Here is a 23348-nt window from a genome sequence, read left to right as displayed (position 1 = left end):
TGGGCACCCAAGCCTCCGATTAATGTGCAGTTAAGTTCAGGAGTCCAGTGCATGTGTGGAATTTACCCATCATTTACTAGTGTAGGAGTATGCCTAGTAGTATGACCTGCTGCCATGTTTTTGCTTAGTTTATTGGAATGATCACCCTCTCAAGTTGATGGGCAGAGTATGTGATGCTAGTATCAACCACATATGGCACATATAACACAATGTTTAAGAGGCATTTTCAATGTTGATTATGCATTTTACTATTTGTAAAAATGTAAACTCTGTATTTTGAGGTGTGGATGGGATATCATGTTGTGAGTTGTTTTTTGAAAGCCCGGAATCCAGATGCTATATACAATCATGCCTGTTCTCTTCCTCCTTCTCTCTCCCGCTCGCTCTCTTTTTCCCACCCTTGGGTAAGGAGGAGAGGAATGTGTGCATGAACGACCTTCTCCATTGGTTTCATGTTTAATTTGTCTTTATTTGCACAAGTGTACAACTTATCAAAACGTGATCATTTTTTATGCTATGTTGGTAGCAATGTTCAAAATAAATCAAAATTTCCTTTGTAACCATTGACGCCGTTGGCGGAGTGTCTGATGAAAGATTGGTAGTACATGTCCATTAATCAAATTGAAAATGGCACCTTACTACAAATGAGCGAGTATAACGCAGACATATTCACATTGCTGCAGATGAGTTGGTATTGTGTGTCGCACATATACCCCTTATTTATGGCAACTGAGGATCTTTTTTTGTGCCTTGCAGTTTATGGAAATGGGACAGTGTTTAATAATGAAACAGTTCTTGCTAATGGCACTGAATACATGTAGGCATCACAGGGAGAGTTCAGCAACAGTGCTGACATTCTGAAAACTTTACGACAGAAGTTTGCAGGGATGCTGACATTCTGAAAGCGGTTTACCACAGAAGTTAGTAGCGATGCACCGGTGTAACCGTAGACAAAAACCAGCGTTTGGATGATTTTGGCTCTAAAAAGCACAGTTGGATTCAGTCCCATTGTGTTATTTTACTTTATTATTTATTATGTTATTTTTTATTGCTGAGCTATGTGTGTTTACTGCAGACATTTTTATTTCGTGTTGTTGCTTAGTACAAGTGAACAGCAGGGTAGCGGTACAACATTGAAATATCTGTCAGGCGGCTACGTGGCGTAGTGGGCAAGGTGCTCGCCACAAAATCTGGAGACGCTGGGCTTGCCTGTTCGAGCCCAGCGCTCCACATTTGCTTTCAGTTTAGCTGGTCGTCCGTACTAATACACATTGGCCGTATTAGGGGGTGGGAAACTGATGGGTGGGGATCGGGCGTTGTGGACAGCGACTCCTACAGGTCGGTTGGTGCGCCTGCGCAGTAGAATCAGGAAGTGTCGGGGGCAGCGTGAGCCTCCCACGCGTTACTCCTCGCCACTGAGAGATCGAGCCGCGCAGGTGAAAAGATGCGACTGCTGTTACCTCAAGTACCGGAGGGGACTTGTGCTATGTATGACTTAGTCCACATTGCAGCCGGCTTGTGGGAGGCAAGAAACAGCGTTCGTGACAGGGGAGGGTTGAATTGGATGATACAAAATTGGGATGGGAGAAAATATAGAAAATGGGAGAAAAAGTGGATCAAAAAAAAAACATTGAAATATCTGTCCTTCCATGGATTTTTTAATATGGGCACTTTTATCACTAAATCACTAACGCTGACTAAAGCCATATCACACAGGAGAAAGCCTGAGTTGAAAAAAACTGATTGACATAATTTCCCCTGTGTAATAAGTTACCTAGGAAGTAGGAACACACTGTATGCTTATATGCAGTTTAGACAGCCGGAGACAGACATGTTTTGTTTCTCTCCTCTTTCCTGTGCATCATTAAAAGACATTGACAGGTCTTGCTGACAGCAGTCATTAGGATAGTTTGACATGTCCCAGAAATCCTTTATCTGGGAGAACGATGGAATGATGTCGCCCCCCCCCCCCCCTGCTCTGTCTTTATCTCCCTCTATCTATCAGTTCCTCCTCTGATCCATTTGAAATGTGTACTCGGAAGATACCAGTGTTTGCCTTGTTTCATTCCCGTTTTATTTTTATCTTAATTTTCCTAATGATATCCCTAAAGGATCCTTGCCTTCATGGTTTTTGAGGCATCGTTCTGCAGAGGCCTATTAGAGGGAGGAAGGCTAGTGGTACTCATGTGTATGTATTTCTTAAAAGTGCCAACTGACCCATAACAGGCCCTCACTTTTTTTTTTAAAGCAACTTCAAAAGACAGATTTACATATTTTCTCCTCTGTTGTTTATCTGTTGCTCCTCACATTCAGCAGATGTTAAACCGTGGTGAATGTCTTCCTCTCCCTCTAGCTAATGGACTCATAAAGTACTGATATCTCTTGAACACTTTCTTTCACTAATTGCTCACCTGACATACCATCTCTGGAGCAAAACAGAAAGAAGCATTTTATATAAAAGTATTCTGTACATCTGTATGATAACTCATAAAGAAACTTGAACTTGAACTTGTCTTGAACATATACAGTATACTATTATATTGTGTATTTTTTATCATTATTATTATCTTTGTTGGAGTCAGTTTGTTCCCTGCAAAGACCACAATTAACGCTATGCCTCTTCCGGTTGCTATAATTAAGAACGGCAGTTTGTTTCTAGGAGAATAATCCACTCTGAAGCGTACAACGTCGAGTGTGTTCTGTTCCTACGGTGTCGTTGGGAAAACCTATACATGGCCCTCGTGTAGCGCGACGGCCAGTCCCCTTGGCTCCGTTTCCTGGCTGCCGCCAGTCAGCCGGTCCCAACCGGTCTCGCTGCTCCGTGATTAGCTAGCGCCGGTGTCACTCACACAGCCCTGGCCGCAGCCAACTCCCCCTCCCCCTGAAAGTCTTCCCAGGTATGATGCATCTATGTGGTTGTAATCTGTCTGGCCACCCTCTTCAGCCCTTCATTTTCTCCGCTCGCTATCAGCGCCACTCAGATCCCAGTGACAAGGCTCTCAGCGGGCCTATCAGGGGAGAAGAGGTGGCGTGTGATAGTGTGGCTATCTCACTGGCATATCCAGGAGAGGTGAGCTCTGAGAGACTTGATGAGGAGGACACACGGTGAATCCCCTCAGCCACCAGCTCCGTCCACTCAGGCAGGTGGCTATAGCCACACCACTCCACTAATGACACGCACCACCAACACACCCCTCACTGGAGCTGCACTGCTGTTGTGTTGCTCACCCTGTGTGTGTGTGTGTGTGCGTGTGCGTGTGCGTGTGTGAGTGTGAGTGTGAGTGTGAGGGAGAGGGAGACTGCTGTGTGTTGAAGTGACCAGGTGTCAGTGAGACCATATGTCTCTCTTTCTCTCTATCTCTATATCCCTCTCTCTCTCTATTTCTAGCCCTCCATCTCACTCTTTTTATCTATCTCCATCTCTATCTCTATGTATCTATATATATATTTATCTCTATCAATCTATCTCTATGTATCTCTATATCTCTCCCTCTCTCTGGCAGAACCATGATGGTGCTGCATTACAGTGTCATGTTGGTGAATGGATCAAGGAGTGGCTTTTACTATACGGCTCAATCACAGTGGTAGAATACTGTATTATGTATGTATCATATGCATGTGTGTGTGTGTGTGTGTGTGTGTACGTGTGTGAAAAATATTATTTTTTTTCAGAGAATATAAGGGCTTTGGTTGACATGTGGCTCAGAAAGCTATTGGAAGTGAGATAGAAGTGATGTGATGCAGTTCAGGTGGAGCTATAGCGGGTTGTGTGGGACTCACTACAAGGTGAATACCGCATTGAGCTGGGAGAGCCGTTGAACTTCAACATAGAGCTTAATCTCAACTATAGTACTGTCACATACAAAGGTCTAATAATAATATAAATGTACCTGAACCGGGCTGTTGTAAAGCCAACCCGTCCAGTAAGTGCATTTAGCACAGGTCCCAGTAGGAGGAAATAATAAAAGTGTTTTCAAAGTAAATGATATGTATTGTACATGAAGGGGAATGAAACCCGTAAACACACATAATAGGGATAAGGTAAGGGAGAACAAACAGGGATATACAATAAGGCAAACAACACTAAGCAAAGAGGTACACGCTAGACAAACACATGTTATAAAGTGTCACAGGACACAATCAACACTCACGTGGTAACACACTGGTTAAACCAACCAATACAACAACAAGGATATTCACAATGAATGAACACAGTGCCACAAGACACAATAAGGCTACGGGTTACAAGCAACCTTACCTGGTGGAACACCAGTAAGACAAAGCAAGCTACTACAAGTAGCAGTGTGAATCGACACGCACACAATCGACACGCACACAATCAATCCCACATAACAGTGGCAATGGCAGAAAGGTAACACAGTATCTAAACCACACAATAGTGGAAATAAGGCAGACACAACAATATCCACTCCAATGTAAATGGCAAAGGGCCATGAGTGTGTGCAGGCTCTCATGTTGTACCCACCCGCCCCTTAGTGAGTGCTTGCCCTCAGCTGCCGTCGTCATCGGGTAATCAGCACTCTCTACAGAAAAGTGCGGGCGGCACCTGAGAAGGGAAAACTGAAAACGGGGGGTTATCATCAGGGTACGTCACAAGTACTCATCATGTGGAGGGTTCAAGGTTCAAGGTTTCAAGATCATGCTCCGCCTGTATCCAAGAAACATCTGTATATTCACCATCACCAGCATAAATCACTAGGCTATGCATTTCAATAAAACATGACCCCACTACCAAGGCAAACTGCACACTGTTGCACATGTATGGCCATTTTGCGATTGGTGTATGTCATACTGTAGTATCAGTGTTGGCAGTCAGTTGCAGAGGAGCAAGTCTTTTGAATAATGATATAATAATGAAACGGATATCCCACGACTAGTACTGTATCATCACCCTTAATATAACTTTCTGAGGACCTATTATTTTTCTCTCTGTCTACAACCTGTTATTTTAGTGCGTGCGTGTTTGTGCGTGCGTGTGTGCGTGCGTGTGTGCGTGTGTGTGCATGTGTATGTGTGTGTGTGTGTATCAATAAGACTAAAGCCTTAACAGCAGTCTTATACACGGCACACTGTTTCCGCTCCTGTCCCGTCTGATCCCTTAAGACGTCGGCTGGTCTTTGAAGTCCCCACTTGAAAGGACTGATCTGAATACTGTGGAGTCCATGGGAACTCTGTAAACAGTGATTACAGGCTGACTTAATGAGCTACTGTAGACACACATACAGTACACACACACACACACACACACACACACACACACACACACACACACACACACACACACACGGTTGCTTTTTAGGCCACACACGTTATGTTTTCTATGGAAACACTGAATCACATCTAACGTGCATCTGACAGTTGTATTCAGTTGACTGATCCATCGTGTTTTGTGTTCTCCTCCAGTGTCGGCTGAGATCTTGAACAGCAGCCTGACCACCATGGAGCGGCACATCCAGAGGCTGGAGAACGACATTCAGAACTTCCCCAAGTCCGAGGGCCAGCAAGATAAGTTTGTGGAAAAGATGTCCATATCCTTTTTTGGTCAATACCTTAATTCTAACCCTAACCCCATGTAGTCGTGTATAACGGTTTATATATATATATATATATATATATATATATATATATATATTGCAGCACTGTATTACAGCACTGTATATATATATATACAGTGCTGCAACTGCAATCACTTCTCAAACTGTCAAGTCAAGTGTGGGGCGTTCGTTGTCGCCATGTCGACCACAGCGGGGACCAAAGGTCTGTGATGCTCTGAGTTGTTCTTGGCCTGGAGTGAGCAGTTGAATGTTCTGCGTGTGATTGGTGAGAGACCCTGGGAATAGATGGCTGGCAGTGAGATGCTGATCAGATCTCCCTCCCTCCCTCCCTCCCTCCCTCCCTCCCTCCCTCCCTCCCTCCCTCCTCTCGGGTCCCCAGGGTGGAATCATGCCCGCGCTTGTTTTTTCTCTTGCGGGCTATCGCCTCTCGCGGCTCCTCTCCCGTTTCGGCAGGGGACCACTTTCACTTAAAGCCGAGCGCTCTCTGGCTCTTGAATTGAATTAGACGCGCCGTTTTCACCGCGACGGACCCCCGGCCGAGGAGGATGGACCCCCTGCCGAGGAGGACGGCGGCGCCTCACTTGTATAGGTTTGTCTAGTTCTCCTGGCACCTATGGATTTATACTTGTAGATCATTGGCAAAATAAACCGTTATCAATCCCCCCGAGGCTAGGGAGCATCTGTACCACCGAGCCCTGCCATTAAGCAGTCCAGACTCTACCTACGTCTGTCTGTGCCGTTATTAAGGGAAGCAGGAATTACTCAAGAGCAATTCATCAAGTGAGTAGGTGTTTCCTTATGCTAGGCGCCCGCACTTAAGACAGCATTTAACCTGATTTTTTTGGTGCTCTTTTCTTTTTTGTTTGGTCTGCATGCCTAAACTGAAGATTTATCTAGGCTTACAGTGCACTTTGGGTAGCGCAAGAGTAATGGCCTCCTAACACATTAACAATCTGCTCCAAGTCAAAAAAGCACACTTACATTTGTGTAATTAAAAAAATAAGAAATATATATATATATATATATAAATAAGATAAGATATAAATAGAGGCTCCCTGGTGGCAGCTCGGAGACGAGTCAGGCAGGCAAGAAAGCTGCTCTGCCCCCTGATGTCAGTATTGATTCCCTGGATCCTTGGAGAACTGGAGGCTTGAGTGAGAGGAAATGGAGAAGTGCAGATACACTGCAGCAGGGCTTCTCCCCCCTGGTGCTCCTCCCCAGGGGGGGGGATAGAGAGAGAGAGAGAGAGAGAGAAAAACATGGCTGGCCTTGACTGGAAACACCCAACTTCCTCCATCTATATCCCCATACTTCCCAGTCTAACCTGGTCAGGCCTTGGAGTCGAGGCAGTAGGAGGGTCAGTAGGATTTCTGTTCTATTTTAGTTTTGTACCTCAGTTAATGAGGTTGTTTTTCAACCTCCAAATTGTTGTGTACACATTTGTGTGTGTGTGTGTGTGTGTGTGTGTCTTTTCTCTTTTTCTATCTCCGTCCGCGTGTGCCTGTCTGTCTCATATGTCCGTTATGTCTGTCTGTGTGTCATCAACGCGGTCGACACGCTAGCCGCCCGCGTCTTTCTGTCATGGATGATAGACTTGCCATTGTTATCCCTATCTCTCTTCTCCTCTCCGGCATGCAAGAATCAATGGGAAATCATAGTGATACAATACATACTTGTCTGCTTTCTCTCTTCCTCTCATCGTGCCTCCATGTTGGCAAACCTCGGGCGCCCCCCTGGAATGACTTTGACCTGTGTTTCACCTCCTGTGTGTAATGAAGTGGGGAAGTCCACAGTTTGGTCAAAATAACAAGGTGTTTGAACATTTCTGACTCTTGCTACAACCTTGCTACAATCGATACACCCGGCGGTGGCACAGAGGGTAATGCTCACAATTTCTCTAAATTTGAATGATCCGTTCTCTACGGTGCAGGCGCTTAACTTTGACTGCCGACTTAAAGAGGCAGCTGTCTGGGCAACTGCCCCATACGAAAATGAACTATAGTGTAGTGTGTATAGTATTTATTTTAGTATAGTATTATGCACCAATGACATATAGATGGTATAGATGTACTAAAACACAGGATTACTATAGTTATTCACTGTACATGCATATTATATTCCGCTAGAGAGAATTACATGTTGAATCACTGCAGTACTTCTGTGGTAAATATCTGTAGTGTGTCAGAAAGAAAACATATACTATATGTTTTACTATAGCAATGTGTTGTGTGGTATATTATATATGTAATGGTATAATATACCATATACCATATATACCATATATATATATATATACACCATGAAGCTGTATAGTAACTTATTATACTGTGAAACTATCCAGACCTCTCTTGGCAGAACCTGATGTGAGTCCAGCAATAGCAACCCATCTCCTATCCTCACTCAACTCCAACACACACACACACACACACACACACACACACACACACACACACACACACACACACACACACACACACACACACACACACACACACACACACACACACACACACACACACACACACACACACACACACACACACATACATTGGAACAAAACAAAAAGAAAAGAGTAACCAAAGTGCAATACCAAGAAATGCACTTTTGTCTAGATGTCGCTGTTTGACGGGATTACAGATTATACCTTTAACTAAAGGATTTGGCTCTTCCACTAGGACTCAGCTAGACTATAGCTAACATGCTAGGCAAGAACATAATAATAACTGGACTTTTGAAGACGTCTTTATTGACACACACATGCGATGGCGGCACACACAGGAACACACACATGCAACTACAATTGTAAGTCTTCTGCATAGCGATAACAAAGCAGCCTGAGAGGAGGTACTATAGACCGCTGCACAGAGAGACATCCTTGAACCTCCACAGGATTGTATATGTAATGTTGAGTAACCAATCCTGAAAAGCAGACTTCAGAAGCTGTAATATCTGTGCATCATTGTTGCATATAGGAGAACTGATACCTCATATATACAACCGTGTTTCCTTAAACATTTATTTCACATTTGCTTTCAAGTGATTTTAAATGCTTGTTTTTGAGATTCATTCTCGATTCACGAATATGTCTCAAAACGAGTCACATTTCGCCAATCGTACATTTTCAAAACAAGGAAAAGTATATGCATTGCAGCAATAAAATATGATATGAGCTTATCTTTAAATATGTAATTACCACGCTATTATTATTCCAAAAAAGTATATCTTTGTGGTTCTTGACAGGTGTTGTCCACGCAGACCAAGTCACATGACATTGACAAATTTGAGATGATTGGTCAGGAGCGACTTTTCCCCCCTGCACCTTAAAATGATGGTGTGAGAGGTAATGTTTCTTGTATGCGTTAGCCTCGCTGAACTAAGATTTACCATAGCCAAAGTTAAGCCTAAGAAAGAAAGAAAGAAAGAAAGAAAGACATGAAAAGACCTCAGCAGAAGCACTTCATTTGTCTTTATTGATACATTTTCTCTTACCATTACTGTAATGTATGTAAATTGCAGAACGGGGTGTTTGTTCAGCGGTTTAGTGATCTCTATCTATCAGAAGTAATGGGAGCCACAAAGGCTGTGGAATTGAGGCACGAGCCCCCAGAGAGCCCTATTTCACCCACCCCCCTCCAGAGATCGTGGCTCCTAGATATGAGGGGGGGGGGGGGGGGGGGCAAGGGGACTGTGTTGTACTGGGGATGTTAATGGTAGTGAGCTGTGGCTCGTCGGGGTGAGGAGAGGCAGGACTGAGGCTTGATGGATGCCTCACCCTATCCAATAGATCTACCTCCCATTGTCATCCGTGTCATAACTCACCCTGCTGGTATTTAGCTTAACCTCTCGTATCCCAGAGGAGCTGAGGACCGGGAGTTGGCGCATGTCAATTCCATAGCCCACTGACACATGGAGGTAGCGGGAGCTGGCCACGGGGACGATCGCTCCATAGAACGCTATTGTCAGAGTAATGTGGCACCATATACTGCAGATAGCTGTGTACTGGCACACATTTTGACATACTACCAGCAGTTGTGCAATATTCTATAATTTTACTTGACATTTTAATCCTGCAGGTATACAGTGGCAGTCGTCAGGCGGGTAGAGTGAATCTAGTTATACTGCACTGTATGTTCCTTAGTGCGGAGGAGGTGGCCTCAAGCCCTGTGGCTACTACTAAGTGTACACAGCATACATAATGTACAGTACAGTGTCTTACACTAAGTTGGTCCACTCAGACTGGCTCAGTCTGCCCACATGCACACAGTATATCTATCTCTCTTCTCTCTCTACTCTCTCTCTCTCTCTCTCTCTCTCTCTCTCTTCTCTCTCTCTCTCTCTCTCTATATCTCTCTCTCTCTCTCTCTCTCTCTCTCTCTCTCTCTCTCTCTCTTCTCTCTCTCTCTCTCTCTTCTCTCTCTCTCTCTCTCTCTTTTTCTCTCTCTATATATCTCTCTATATCTCTCTATCTCTATCTCTCTATCTCTCTCTCTATATATCTCTATCTCTATATCTCTCTCTCTCTATATATATCTCTTTCTCTCTCTCTCTCTCTCTCTCTCTCTCTCTCTCTCTCTCTCTCTCTCTCTCTCTCTCTCTCTCTCTCTCTCTCTCTCTCTCTCTCTCTCTCTCTCTCTCTCTCTCTCTCTCTCTCTATCTCTCTCTATATCTATCTCTCTCTCTCTCTCTCTCTCTCTCTCTCTCTCTCTCTCTCTCTCTCTCTCTCTCTCTCTCTCTCTCTCTCTCTCTCTTTCTCTATATATATATATATCTCTCTCGTTCTCTCTATCTCCAGGCCCAGGGCTAGGCTGTAATACCACCCCCATGACTTGAGCGACGACAGATGCATTTATACTGGTAGCACCTTTTGTTGTTCTTAGAGACGTGGACTGGATTTAGGTCACACTTCAAAGGAAGAGTTCTCACAGACAGGGCCAACGCGGCAGCTCTCTCACAGCCTGTGTGTTTTCTCCTGCTTCAGGCCAGCATGTGTACAGGTGCCGTGTTCTCCGGTGTGTGGCATCAGGTGTTTCACGTCTAATGAACCGATGGTAAACGCGCTATTAAACAGAAAACCTGGCTTAAAAACATCACATTATTACTTGTTAAGACTTAACAGTGGTGTTCAGAGACGTAACCCTCTGTAATGCACCTGTATCTGCATAAATGATAAATAGGTATATTATCATTATGATAATATCTGTGTTTTCGTTTATGAAACCAGGAAACCAGGTCAAAAACAATTCAGCACCACTGAGTCTTTACCACATACACTCTGATAGATTTGTCGTCTTCTTCTTCTTCTTCTTCTTCTTCTTCTTCTTCTTCTTCTTCTTCTTATTCTTCTTCTTCTTCTTCTTCTTCTTCTTCTTCTTCTTCTTCTTCTTCTTCTTCTTCTTCTTCTTCTTCTTCTTCTTCTTCTTCTTCTTCTTCTTCTTCTTCTTCTTCTTCTTCTTCTTCTTCTTCTTCTTCTTCTTCTTCTTCTTCTTCTTCTTCTTCTTCTTCTTCTTCTTCTTCTTAATCATCTGTTTATTATTTGTATACTGCTTATTCTTCCTCTTCTTCTCATCCTCTTGCTCGTTCTCATCTATCCCTGTTTTGGTCTCTGAATTAAATTAAATGTAAACTGTGTGGCCAATTAATTGCTGCACAGATAAACCCTGGAGCCTTTTAATTACCCAGAAATACACTGGAAACCAAAGTAAATAAATAGGAGCTAAATAAACTTTCTTCCCCTCCTTCTAGTCATGATCTGTGGCCAAGTATGTCCTACCGCAGTGCAAGTCTCCAGACATGGGGTTTTGTCGTAGCGTATTTGTTGATAGATAGCAGATGCCAGAAACAATAGTCAGCTTTAATCCAGCATATGTCACTGGAGACATTAAGATTTTAATTAACAAATCATAATAGGTGTCATTCTCAATAAACAAACATCTGCCAAAATGGTAATTGTAATTCTAATAAGGATCATTCACCAGGGAGGATGAACACATAATATTTAACCAAAAAATGGAGAAGTTGTTTGACTGATTAGCTTGTTTTCTTGATGGGTTGCATGGATTGATTTCCATGCAATGCGTAGAATAATTATATCCTATAGACCTGGGTCTTCAAACTATGGTCCAGTGACCTGGTTTTAGTAGTAGTAGTAGGGGACCCTGATGTAAACAAGACGAAAGTATTTCTCTGGTCTGCATCCCCTTAACAATTGTATGTATTGAGCTGTACTGTACTGTACCCATTCTGCAATCTGTTAATATCTGTTAATAAATATATTTTCAATCAATCAATCAATCAGTAGTAGTAGTAGTAGTAGTAGTAGTAGTAGTAGTAGTAGTAGTAGTAGTAGTAGTAGTAGTAGCAGTAGTAGTAGTAGTAGTAGTAGTAGTAGTAGTAGTAGTAGTAGTAGTAGTAGTAGTAATAGTAGTAACAGTAGTAGTAGTAATAGTAGTAACACCCACCACCTCCTAATAGACAGTCTCCTCCCCACCGCATGTATATATTCCCTCCCCGCCGTATGTATATTCCCCTCCCACCCACCCACCCCCTCCTAATGTACAGTCCCCTCCCCATCATATGTATATACTCTGTCAGGATCTAGGGGTAACAGTACTGTATATTTGAATACCGCCTATGTCACAAATGTATCAGTACTAAATACCTATATGTCCCTATGCCATAAATGTCATGTATGTTATGTATGTCATAAATGTCTATATGAATTGAAAATGGGGGACCCTGATGGAAACAAGACAAACGTCTTTCTCAGGTCTGCATCCCCTTAACAATTGTATGTATTGAGCCGTACTGTATTGTACCCATTCTGCAATCTGTTAAATAAAGTTTTCATTCATTCATTCATTCAACAGCATTAGTAGTATTAGCAGTAATAGTAAAATTAGTAGTAGTAGTATTAGCTGTAGCAGTCATAGTAAAAGTAGCAGTAGCAGTAATAGTAGTAGTAGTAGTAGTAGTAGTAGTAGTAGTAGTAGTAGTAGTAGTAGTAGTAGTAGTAGTAGTAGTAGTAGTAGTAGTAGTAGTAGTAGTAGTTCAAGTTTCAAGTTTATTTAATAGTTGTCATACAGAAGTACAGAATACTTGTATACAAAATGCTTATTACTGTTACGCTCCAGAGACTGTGCTAGACAAGATAAGTATGAAATAAAATAGTATAGCATGTAAAATAGAAGTAAAAATAGAGGTCACAGTGTTCAGTATAGACATATGTACAATGTTCGATGCAGAATAGAAGTAACTGAGTTACCATACAATATACAATATACTATGCAATGTACTAATATACAATACTATATAGTGCAAAGCAGAAATGGGATGAGGTACAATTTAGGTACAATTTACAGTAAGGTGTACAAGTTGTAGTGCAAATCCTTTACCAATAAATATAAAGTGTGTTTAGGTGATCTAAAGTGTGGAGAGTGGGTGCTGCAGTGTGTTGTTTGTTTAAAGTGAGTGTGTGCATGTGGGTGTGTGTGCTATGTGCATTTGATGGTTGTTGCATAGTGTTTATTGTTCGTTGAGCAGTCTGATGGCCTGGGGATAGAAGCTTCTGTGCTCGCCTTAAGACTCCGATATCGCTTGCCTGACCGCAGCAGTTCAAAGAGGCAGTTGTTCGGGTGGCTGGAGTCCTTGATGATTCTCTTAGCATTACCCCTGCACCGCTTGTTGTAAATGTTCTGGAGGGTGGGAAGCCCCCCCTCCAATTGTGCGTTCGGCTGAACGTGTCACTCTTTGTAGTCTGCTACGGTCTTGTGCAGTGCTATTCCCAAACCAGGAGGTGATGTTGCCAGTCAGGATGCTCTCTATTGTACATGAGTAGAAGTTCTTAAGGATCTTCTGACTGACTTGGAACTTCCTTAGGCGCCTGAGGAAGTAGAGGCATTGTCGTGCCTTCTTCACAACACTGTCAATGTGTGTGGTCCATGTCAAGTCCTCGGATATGTGGGCTCCGAGGTACTTGAAACTGTTCACTCTCTCAACCGGTGACCGGTCGATGCTGAGGGGGCTGTAGTCCTTGACCCCCGACCTCCTGAAGTCCACAATCATCTATTTTGTTTTGCTGACGTTCAGGGAGAGGCAGTTCTCCTGACACCACTGTGACAGATTCTCTACCTATTCCAGGTAGGCCCTCTCGTCGTTGGCAGAGATCAGGCCCACCACTACTGTGTCATCAGCAAATTTGATGATTGTGTTGTTGTTCCACTGTGCCACGCAGTCATGTGTGTACAGGGAGTAGAGGAGGGGGCTCAGAACACAGCCCTGGGGGGCCCCTATGTTGAGCGTGATGGATGAGGAGGTGCAGTTGCCTGCTCTTACCACCTGGGGTCTGCCCGTCAGGAAGTCCAAGACCCACTGGCAGAGGTCATAGTTCAAGCTCAGGTCCCTGAGCTTGGCTATGAGTTTGGAGGGGACTATGGTATTGAATGCTGAGCTGTAGTCGATGAACAGCATTCCCACATAGTTCCCCTGCCTCTTGTCCAGGTGTGATGCTGCTGTGTGCAGCACATGGGCTATGGCGTCCTCCGTGGACCTGTTAGGGTGGTATGCAAATTGCAGGGGGTCCAGGTTGATGGGGAGGGAGGAACAGATGTAGCCCTTCACTAGCTTCTCAAAGCACTTCTCAAAGCACTTCAAGTAGTAGTAGTAGTAGTAGTAGTAGTAGTAGCGGTAGTAGTAGTAGTAGTAGTAGTAGTAGTAGTAGTAGTAGTAGTAGTAGTAGTAGTAGTGCTTTAAGGGAAATGTTATGATACAAATCCATATTACTTGATAGTAATTACCACTGATATTAAAAGGGATATACAGTATCCCTATGGAATGGGTGTTGTCTGGATGTGGCAGTATGACACTTCGATACTCCCTTCCATATGTCCAGGTTTTGAAGTCTTTAGTTTAAACAGATTAAACAGCCTAAACAAGAATTGCTGTTTTTTTTATGTGACAGGGGGAAGACAAGTAATCAATTAGCTTTGATTAATCAATTGGCACTGCTTTTTGGAGCCAGGGACACTGCTTACCTTATGTACTGCCCAGTTTGTAAAGGTGTTTTGTGTGTGTGGTAGCCAGACAGGGAAGGAAATAATTAAAAAGAAATGTTCTACACCTACCAAAAACGGTGTGTTCGATGCAGGAAAATTATTTGCAAATGTGTTTACAAACGTCTTCCACAGATTTAAGGAATGTGTATAAAAATATCAAGAATATGTCTCCTTTAAAGATAGACTGTGCCTTGCCTAGGATTTTTAATTTTTTTTAATTTATTTGATGCAGATTCGATCTGACATTGTCACACGTCGAGTCAATTGCATTGACATACAGCCGTAAAATGCTATGACTAGCAGCTGTACCTCTAGCTTAAGAAAAATCAATCCAACATATGAGCTATCCTATCGGTCTCTGCCAAGATCCATGAAACACTCACCATTTCACTGTCGAGAGCAACACAATTAACCTTCTTACTGCAGGAAATTAATTCAGATTCATGTAATTGCAAGAAACTCTGGGTTGGTATGGTGAAGCTGTCAATATGCCAACCCGTTGTTCAAAGTTGATTACCCAGACCTAGGAATAGTTCGAATCAAACTTGTCATCTGATAAAAAATTATACAGTACATTGGTCACACCTTAGCTTGTATGTGAGCTACAATACACACTCTTAATTTGTTTTAAAAATGTTTAGCGTGTGATATTTTCAGCATGGCTGTAGTTCAATTAGTAATATCACACTCAAGGTCGTGCTGTTATACCGGATATCAGCATGGCTGCGCTCTTGAACTTGGACCGTTGCCAGGCAATCTGAACACAAACATTGTACTGTATAGGGATGGCTAGGCGCTACCCTGGGCTAGGCGGGACCCTGATGGAAACAAGACAAACGTCTTTTTCAGGTCTGCATCCCCTTAACAATTGTGTGTATTGAGCCGTACTGTATTGTACCCATTCTGCAATCTGTTAAATAAAGTTTTCATTCATTCATTCACGTCATCATATTCCAAAGCGCCACTTCCGTGTCCTGTTGCCTCCAGACGGGATATTCAAAGGCAGTAAAATGGTGCAGTGCTGTGTCCCGTATTGCGGCAATATAAATTATGTTAACAAAACAGTATCTTACTACCGCTTTCCTCCGTTAACGTTTTTTTACAGTTTTAAAATTTTAAAATTTTTTGGTTTGAGTTATACGAGTAGAGACCCGTTTTCACAGACTTTGAGAAGTCAGCGAAGTAGGATGTCACAGTAAAAAGGGTGACCGGTTTCTGGGCTGTAGCCATTGCTGTTTACATTGGCCGCATTGGACTAAACATGCTAGTGGACACAGATGTAATTTGTGACGTCACACTAGCCATCCCTATAGACCTCTTCGCTGTATACAAACTGTGTTCGAGCCAATCAGCAATAACAACTGAGTCACGTGACTAAGTTGCCTCGGACCTGGGTGAGCTGCTGCGCTAAAAGAATACGACGGGGCTCTATGGAGAAACCATGGCACTTCCCTGACTAAAAGTTCTTTCAAATGAAAAAGTTTGGATGTCTTTCACCTTTTACATATCTAGCTTTGGCATGGATTGATTGCTTAGATCGCTAGCATGGCTAACAAATGCAAATATATTGTAGTTTGCCCCGTTGTTCTGACCAGGAACGTTAGTTTCAGATCCGGTGATGCGCACACACTGGGTCTGACATATACAGTGAACAGGTCTATAGATTGATACTTTATATGGATAATGACTGTTAATGTAACCTAATTAGTGGTTATTAACCTCTTATGCCCGACGGGTCCGGTACCGGATCCAAGCCATAAATCAATATATCCAGACTGTATGACATAATGTTGCATTTTTTACAATACGTTTGTTTACCAATAGGTTAAAGTGTTATTAATGAAATATCAGTTTAGGAATTGTATTCATATGCTAGCGAATTTCCGACCGGAAATAAATGCAAGCGGCCATCTTGTTGTAGTCATTATGATGAAGGAAAGGCTTTCAATGAGCGTCGGAATTTCGAAAAACGACATTACCCAGCTCATGCCAGCTTATGTCAATCAAATTACTTGTGGAATAACTTTTTTAATTTCTCTTATTTTTTGGGATTATCTACCACAAAACTGAACGTTATTGGCATATATTGGAGCGCAGTTTGTTTGTTTACCTTCTGTGAACGTTTAGCAAGAATCCGCGTTGCAATCCAAAAATGGCAGATCAGTTTCCATAATAGAAAATAAATGTATTTACGGTTCTTGCTGCACGCCTAGTGATACTAAATCCAGATTGAACTCTGACATTGGAAAGAGTAGATTTGGCCCGATCCATAGATGTGCAACTTGACTATAATAAGGTAATTTATAGCCCTGATATTCTATATTCTATAATAATATTTCAAATTGCATGTGTCCGGATGGCAGAATTCAGTTATGTATCTACAAAACCTTCTGTTTAATCATATTCCCTTCATTAATTTGCTTAGATTTATTGTACATGTGATCTCAAGAAGGTGCTGAACGATTTTTTCACCATTAAACATAAATACAATTGTGCGCATTGGACTCACAAGAGTCTTGGCTTCTTGGTTTGGGTGAGTCATTCAGATGTCATGCAGATATCTTGAGGTGAGAGGCAGTGACTCCATTGTAAATGGCTGTAGGCCTACTGATTTATGTTCCAATCAAATGGAGCAATTGGAGCAAATTGTTCCTCAAGGTCTACAGTTGCAGTCTCTACTCACGCTTTTTTTTTGCATGGCAGCTGTTGCCCCCTATTGGATGGTGCCCTATGCGACGGCCTATGGCCTATGCCTAGAGAGCCGGCCCTGGACTCACGTCAGCAATACATTTCTACTCTGGCAAAAATAATAAAACTCAAGTGACAGATTTGAGAGAAAAGACACATGCACTGCTTAGTATCAACATGATACTCGTCCCATGTTGCCATCCCCCCCATGTCTGTTGCCTTTTAGTCTCCCCTAGCCAGACAGGGGAGCGTCTCAATGCCCTGTTGTCATTAAACAAGTGAATTCCCCAGAAGTTCCCCCAATCAGTATCTTGTTAGGCTGCGACACTGGGCCTGATCTGGCAGCTCCATTAGCCAGCAGAGTTAGCTGGCTGACAGGCTGCCTGGCCTCTGGTTCCCAAGGGCTGGATGAGGGGTGAGGCGAAGGAATGTGTGTGGAGGGGGCAATGAGAATCTAGGCTTGTGCCCCCTTTCCTCCAGGGTGAGCTACTGTCTTATTCCACTGATCAAACCTCCATGACCTGCCAGTCTCTGATGCCCTCCTCGGGAATATGTGTCCTGTAGGGATCCAAGCCTGATCTCCTGTGTACCAAGGCACTCTATTCACAGCTAGGGGCTGATGATTAATGTATGAGGTGGATGGTTTGAATGAGAAGAAATAGTGTGTACAGATTAGGGATGTGCAGAGATGCCATTATCTGTATCTGTATCTGTTCAACCAACAAAAGTATCTGTATCTGTATTCCGATAGAATACAGGAAGTGGGTGTGGTTTATCCTTATTTAAAATGTTTTTATTGTTTGCAATTTTTGTTCTCAACAATTATTTGACAATACAAGATGGGAACAGACATAATCAAATGAACACATTCACATTAGGTTAAAGGAAGTCACATTGAATCTGGAAGATGCACTTTCTAACCTATCTGTCTGCAGACTCAGTCCATTGCTAGCTTCACAAATCAATTTGCTGTCACTTGAACATGAAGTTGAACACAAATTCCGCCACTTGAACTTGTTGCTGTCTGTTTAAATAACCGTGATACAGGCCTACTTGGTACGGTGTTAGTGGACGCTTTCAAGTCAAGATTCCATGAAACATAGAATGGCTTTACATCTTAAATTGATGAATGTTGACTGACATACAAGTTATAATGTAGAAATGCACATACACAGCTAAAAACGATAGGTTCTAAGTTTCATTTTGATTTATAGTTTGCGGCTCAGGTAGTGTGACCAAATCCATATGATTGAAATTCAGGACAGTGTTGCTAATAGTAATAGCCTACTGAATACTTATGAAGACAATATGTAAAAATAATGTAAAAATAATGTGTAAAGCATTTGATATAACTATAACCATTTGGATTAGCTAATGTATTAAAGCATAAAGGGGACTGCAGAACGCAATATTTATATGTTTTCCCAAAAGCAATGAAAACTACTACATTAGGGCTATAGCTGATTTAATTATTCTATGTTTGGGGTTTGGTATTTTTTTTATTAACGTTTTGACAGATATGTCTCATGAGATTTAATTATCTATAATCATAGCACAATCAATTGATAAAATAGGCCAAATGGCTAAGCAGCAGACAAACAGAAACACTGTAGAACAGGATATAAATTGTAGGTAGTAAGTTATGTCTTCATACTTTTCATAGGCCGTACCTACCTCTCCCAAAATGTAAAAAATTCAACAAAGGTTTCAGCACCATGGAGAGCACAGTGCATGGTGCCCCATCTAGGCCCTTTGATTCTTGCTGGATCACCCTGCTTAGAGCTTTCTGATGTTTATAAAACTCTTGCCATGTCAGACAGAAATGTTTTGACTTGAATCTCGCTCTTCACAAGCTCCACACTGTATACATGTATCTGCTCCGTTACATCAGGATGTAGTCTACTCAAACTGTGTGCGACAACACAAGTCGCAAAGCCAGCAGTAGGCTGTCCCAGCTAGACAAGGCAATGCATGTGATATGGCAGTGGGTGGCGAGATGGCTGGTCTGGGTATTAACCTGAATGTATGGCTAGAGTGCACATTAGGAGTATTCTAGTGATCTACTCTATGCACAAAAGCTTATTTTTTCCCCCAACAAATATCTTAGTAACATCAATATTGGCTTATGTTTGTAGGGAACTTACTTAACATTTGCTATAATTCATTTGACCTATGTCATATCATGTTGATGGGCATGTGAAATGCGTATTATAAGCTGATAAATAGTGATCATAAATAGTATATGTGATTCTTTTTTCCAGCAAATATCTTAGTTACAAGATTGTGTAAGCTACTGTAAGCAGGTGAAGTGTTTAGAATGTTGGTCAAACAAGATGACTGAGAGGTATCTGCATAGGTGAAAGGGATTTTTTTTCTTTTTTTTTAACATGAAAGGGACTTTATTTTCAAGGTAATAATGAGCATATTCAATCATATAAAAATGTATATGTCAATCTCATTAGCCATGCTGTCCCAAATTCATATTAGAGCAAAGGGTGTAGAATAGCAATATATATATATATATATATATATATATATATATATATATATATATATATATATATATATATATATATATATATATATATATATATATATATATATATATATATATAATAGAAGACCATATTATTCTATGGGGCGGCGTGGCTCAGGGGTAGAGCGGGGCGTCCAATGATCGAAGGGTTGGTGGTTCGAATCCCGCTCAAGCCCATGTCCATCCCATTGCCGTTGTGTCCTTGGGCAAGACACTTAACCTACTTGCCTCGTATGAATGTGTATGCATGTGAATGAATGTTGGTGGTGGTCGGAGGGGCCGTAGGCGTTGATTATTCGCCACGCTTCCGTGAGTCTGCCTCAGGGCAGCTCTGGCTGCAATTGTAGCTTACCACCACCGGTATGACTGTGTATGAACGAATAATGGACTCTGTGAAGCGCTCTGAGTCAGAGCAACAGTCAGTCAGAGAAGAGCGCTATATAAATCCAATCCATTATTATTATTATTATTATAGAAGACCCTAGGTATTCTGAAGGGAAAGATTATGTCTTTGTGTTTGTGATGACCGGGAGGGTCATCAAGGAGAAGCCGCCTATTCTCAGTCATATTTTATTTATCTAACCCTAACTAACCTTATTGTCATGCACTTGTCCTAATAAACTAACCTACACTATAGCACTCAACACTTTGATGAACATGGTTACTCAGCTGATAGAGTTGTGCCCTTCCTGATGACTTGTTGTCGTACAGAACGTGTAAGTCATATTTGGATAAAAGTGTCAGCTAAATGACTAAATGTTAAATGTAAATGTGTATACCAGATACTATACAGTATGTCGACATTGGCCAAGGTCCACTATGATTACTCTTGCTCCACAGAAAGTTGGGCTAAGGAGCCGGTGACAGCCGCTCCAATCTGCACCTCATTACTTCCCCAAAAGGCCTACTTACTGTGGGGTAATAGACAGAGGCCCAGCCGCCCTCATCTGTCATGGGCTCCTGGGTTCGATGCAGAGCCCCCCTTGAGCACCTGTTGCTGAGCCCTAATCCTGCCGCAGACACCAGGCGTCCTCTCCTCTCCGTACAGGGAGTCTACACAGGGATGCGTTGTTATGACGTGTCGGGACACAGCATCTCCACCAGGGAGGCGGATGCTGCGGACGTCAAATGCAAGGGATTTTCTGCTCTCTATTTCCGCTTCAAGTCTATTTTTCCCCCAATGCTACGTGTCAGTGAAGCGTGTGGACATACATTGACTGCTATGCAAATACATGTTCACAACAAAGAAACACGTGCATAATTATGTTAAATGATGTGATCTCTTCATTTTGGCCAACCGTGGCAAGATTTCAGTTTCCTGATGATAGGCTAGATGGATTTGAAAGAGCAACAAATATGTATATTGCTTCATAGGCTCCAGGTTATATGCATTCATTGTCATTTCACTTCTACATGCTATATAAATTGTTAAATTATGTATTTAATAATTTTGAGGCACCGTGGAATGGGCCAGTGTTTTCCTTACCTACCTACCGCCGATTTGAATGGGTAATAAATAAACCACCGGGTTACACCGGTTCCTGACAGGCAGCGAGCGAGCGAACTGGAGACGAAATCGCGCGCAAAGCTGTCCTGATATGAGGCGGCGCGTGTCCGAGTGTGTCTGTGTGTGTGTTACCTGGAAGCACACGGGGGCAAAGCAGCCTGCGATTCTCGACCAATAAAAAGTGTTTAGGGGCGGGACTCGGCCGCGTAATCGCTCAACTAGAGACACAGCGAGCGAATATTTGAGGGAGGAGCGACATCGCCGCTCAGTTCGCTGTCGCTCGCGGCAGGTCAGGATAGTCTGATTGAAACGAATACATTTTAATCACTTTCGCAATCACGCTCGCTCGCGTCGCTGCCTGTCAGGAAGGGGTGTTACGTGCACAATAATGATACTACAACCAGTAGGGGGCGCTCTGGTTACACCAATGTAGACTTTTCGTCTCTCCTGACTGGATTTGGCAAACGTTTGATTTATCAACAAGAAGAGTACTTGAGGAGTATTGGTGATGAGGTGCACAGCACTTACAAATGTTAAATATAAATAAATAGTATTTCAAGATCTACTGTTTAACGTCATGATCAAAGCAGTGATTAAACAGTGTTGTTCGCTGCCTTTTGACAGTTGCTCACATAAAGAAAAGCTGCACCAAGTTACTGTTTAGGAAATGTAAGATAATGGTCTGGTAATGCTACGCAATTCACATGCAAAGAAATAATGCAGCTTATGTTGACAATGATTTGATTATGCTGCTATTAGGCTATACATAGAAAGGAATGACTTCACTCCACGTGAATAGCCTGTTTCCCTCCTGTCTTTCAAACTCTGGCTGTTTCTTCTGTGTAGCCTACTGATCTGGTGTATCGCTCCTGAAAGTTGTCCAATATCCATATTGCTGCTCTACAAGCAGTTATTTTCATTGTTGAAAAAAGCCTCCCAATTAGAAGTGACATTCCGGCATCCTATCAACCCCTTTCCAATATCTGTAGGCTATGTGTCACACTTCCCCCAAGAGGCGAAAATACACTTGTTTTTTGGACGCTGGTGCTCCACAAACTGGCTCCAGTAGCTGGAGACCACTGTGCCAAAGTTCCACCTGTATTGATTGTTATGTCTCTTCATATTTGGGAGGGAGAAAGGCCACTGATTTAAATTGCAGGCAAGGAAAGCAAATGCTGTTTTATATCAATAGGCTACAATCCCTTTCCCTACAATCCCATTCCTGCTACAGGCCCATACTGTCCCCATGCCATACAGTGTGGCGCAATGCCACTGCATAATGTTGCACTAAACAAAGTGGTTATTTATTTATTGTGCCAAGCACCCCGGTGGATAAACCAATCACCAGTGATAAGATGACTTGATACTGTAGAATAGGAACCAGCAGTGAGTAATTGTGCATTTATTCCCAGAAATAGCTATTTCCATTGGAAGACTTTTGAGACTCATCTTTGCAACACTTACATGTCGGGCACCTTTATTTATGGACCCCCCCCCCCCCCCCCCTTTTATCTTCTACTGTAATGAAATCACAGGCGCGTCGTTGCCAACTTATCCTATAAAACACAAGTGGTGGGAGGAAAACTTGACTTGATTGGTGTTTTGCTGTGGGTTTGCTATTGTGTCTTCGGTATGTGACTCCACGCTAGAGGATGGTGAGAGCGTGTTTAGTTGAACTGCACAGTGTATGCATGTATAGTAGCATCCTGTGTAATTGTAACACATGCATGTATTAGTAAATGGCGGTTTGAACGGTCCCTTTTAACATCTATATTTATAATTGACACAGTAACTTACAATAACCACTAATGATCCTAACGCCAGCAGTTATTTGTAAACTGCAGACGACGAGATGAATGCTGGCCATTGATCTACAGTAGAGACATTTATACAATCGCTGACATTTATTCCTCTGCAGACGACGGTATATTAACCAGTGACAACCATTTATTGTGCTTTATTGCAAATAAGTAGAACGGGGCAGGGCCCAA

The 23348-nt window shown here is 42.4% G+C and overlaps 1 protein-coding gene across 1 annotated transcript in view; it reads left to right on the top strand.

Annotated features, from left to right (window-relative positions):
* The window catches only part of diaph2 (diaphanous-related formin 2), an 874190-nt gene that overhangs the window by 701090 nt on the left and 149752 nt on the right, over positions 1-23348 (top strand). The window contains exon 25 of the mRNA XM_084332019.1: positions 5425-5562. Coding sequence (XP_084188145.1) covers positions 5425-5562 — 138 coding nt within the window. The remainder of the gene's footprint in view (positions 1-5424; positions 5563-23348) is intronic.

Source organism: Notolepis coatsorum (genome assembly GCF_963971535.1).
Source record: "Notolepis coatsorum genome assembly, chromosome: 16".
In the NCBI taxonomy this organism is placed as follows: domain Eukaryota; kingdom Metazoa; phylum Chordata; class Actinopteri; order Aulopiformes; family Paralepididae; genus Notolepis; species Notolepis coatsorum.
The sequence above is the reverse complement of the archived record's forward strand: the minus strand, read 5'-3'. Positions and strand labels throughout refer to the sequence as shown.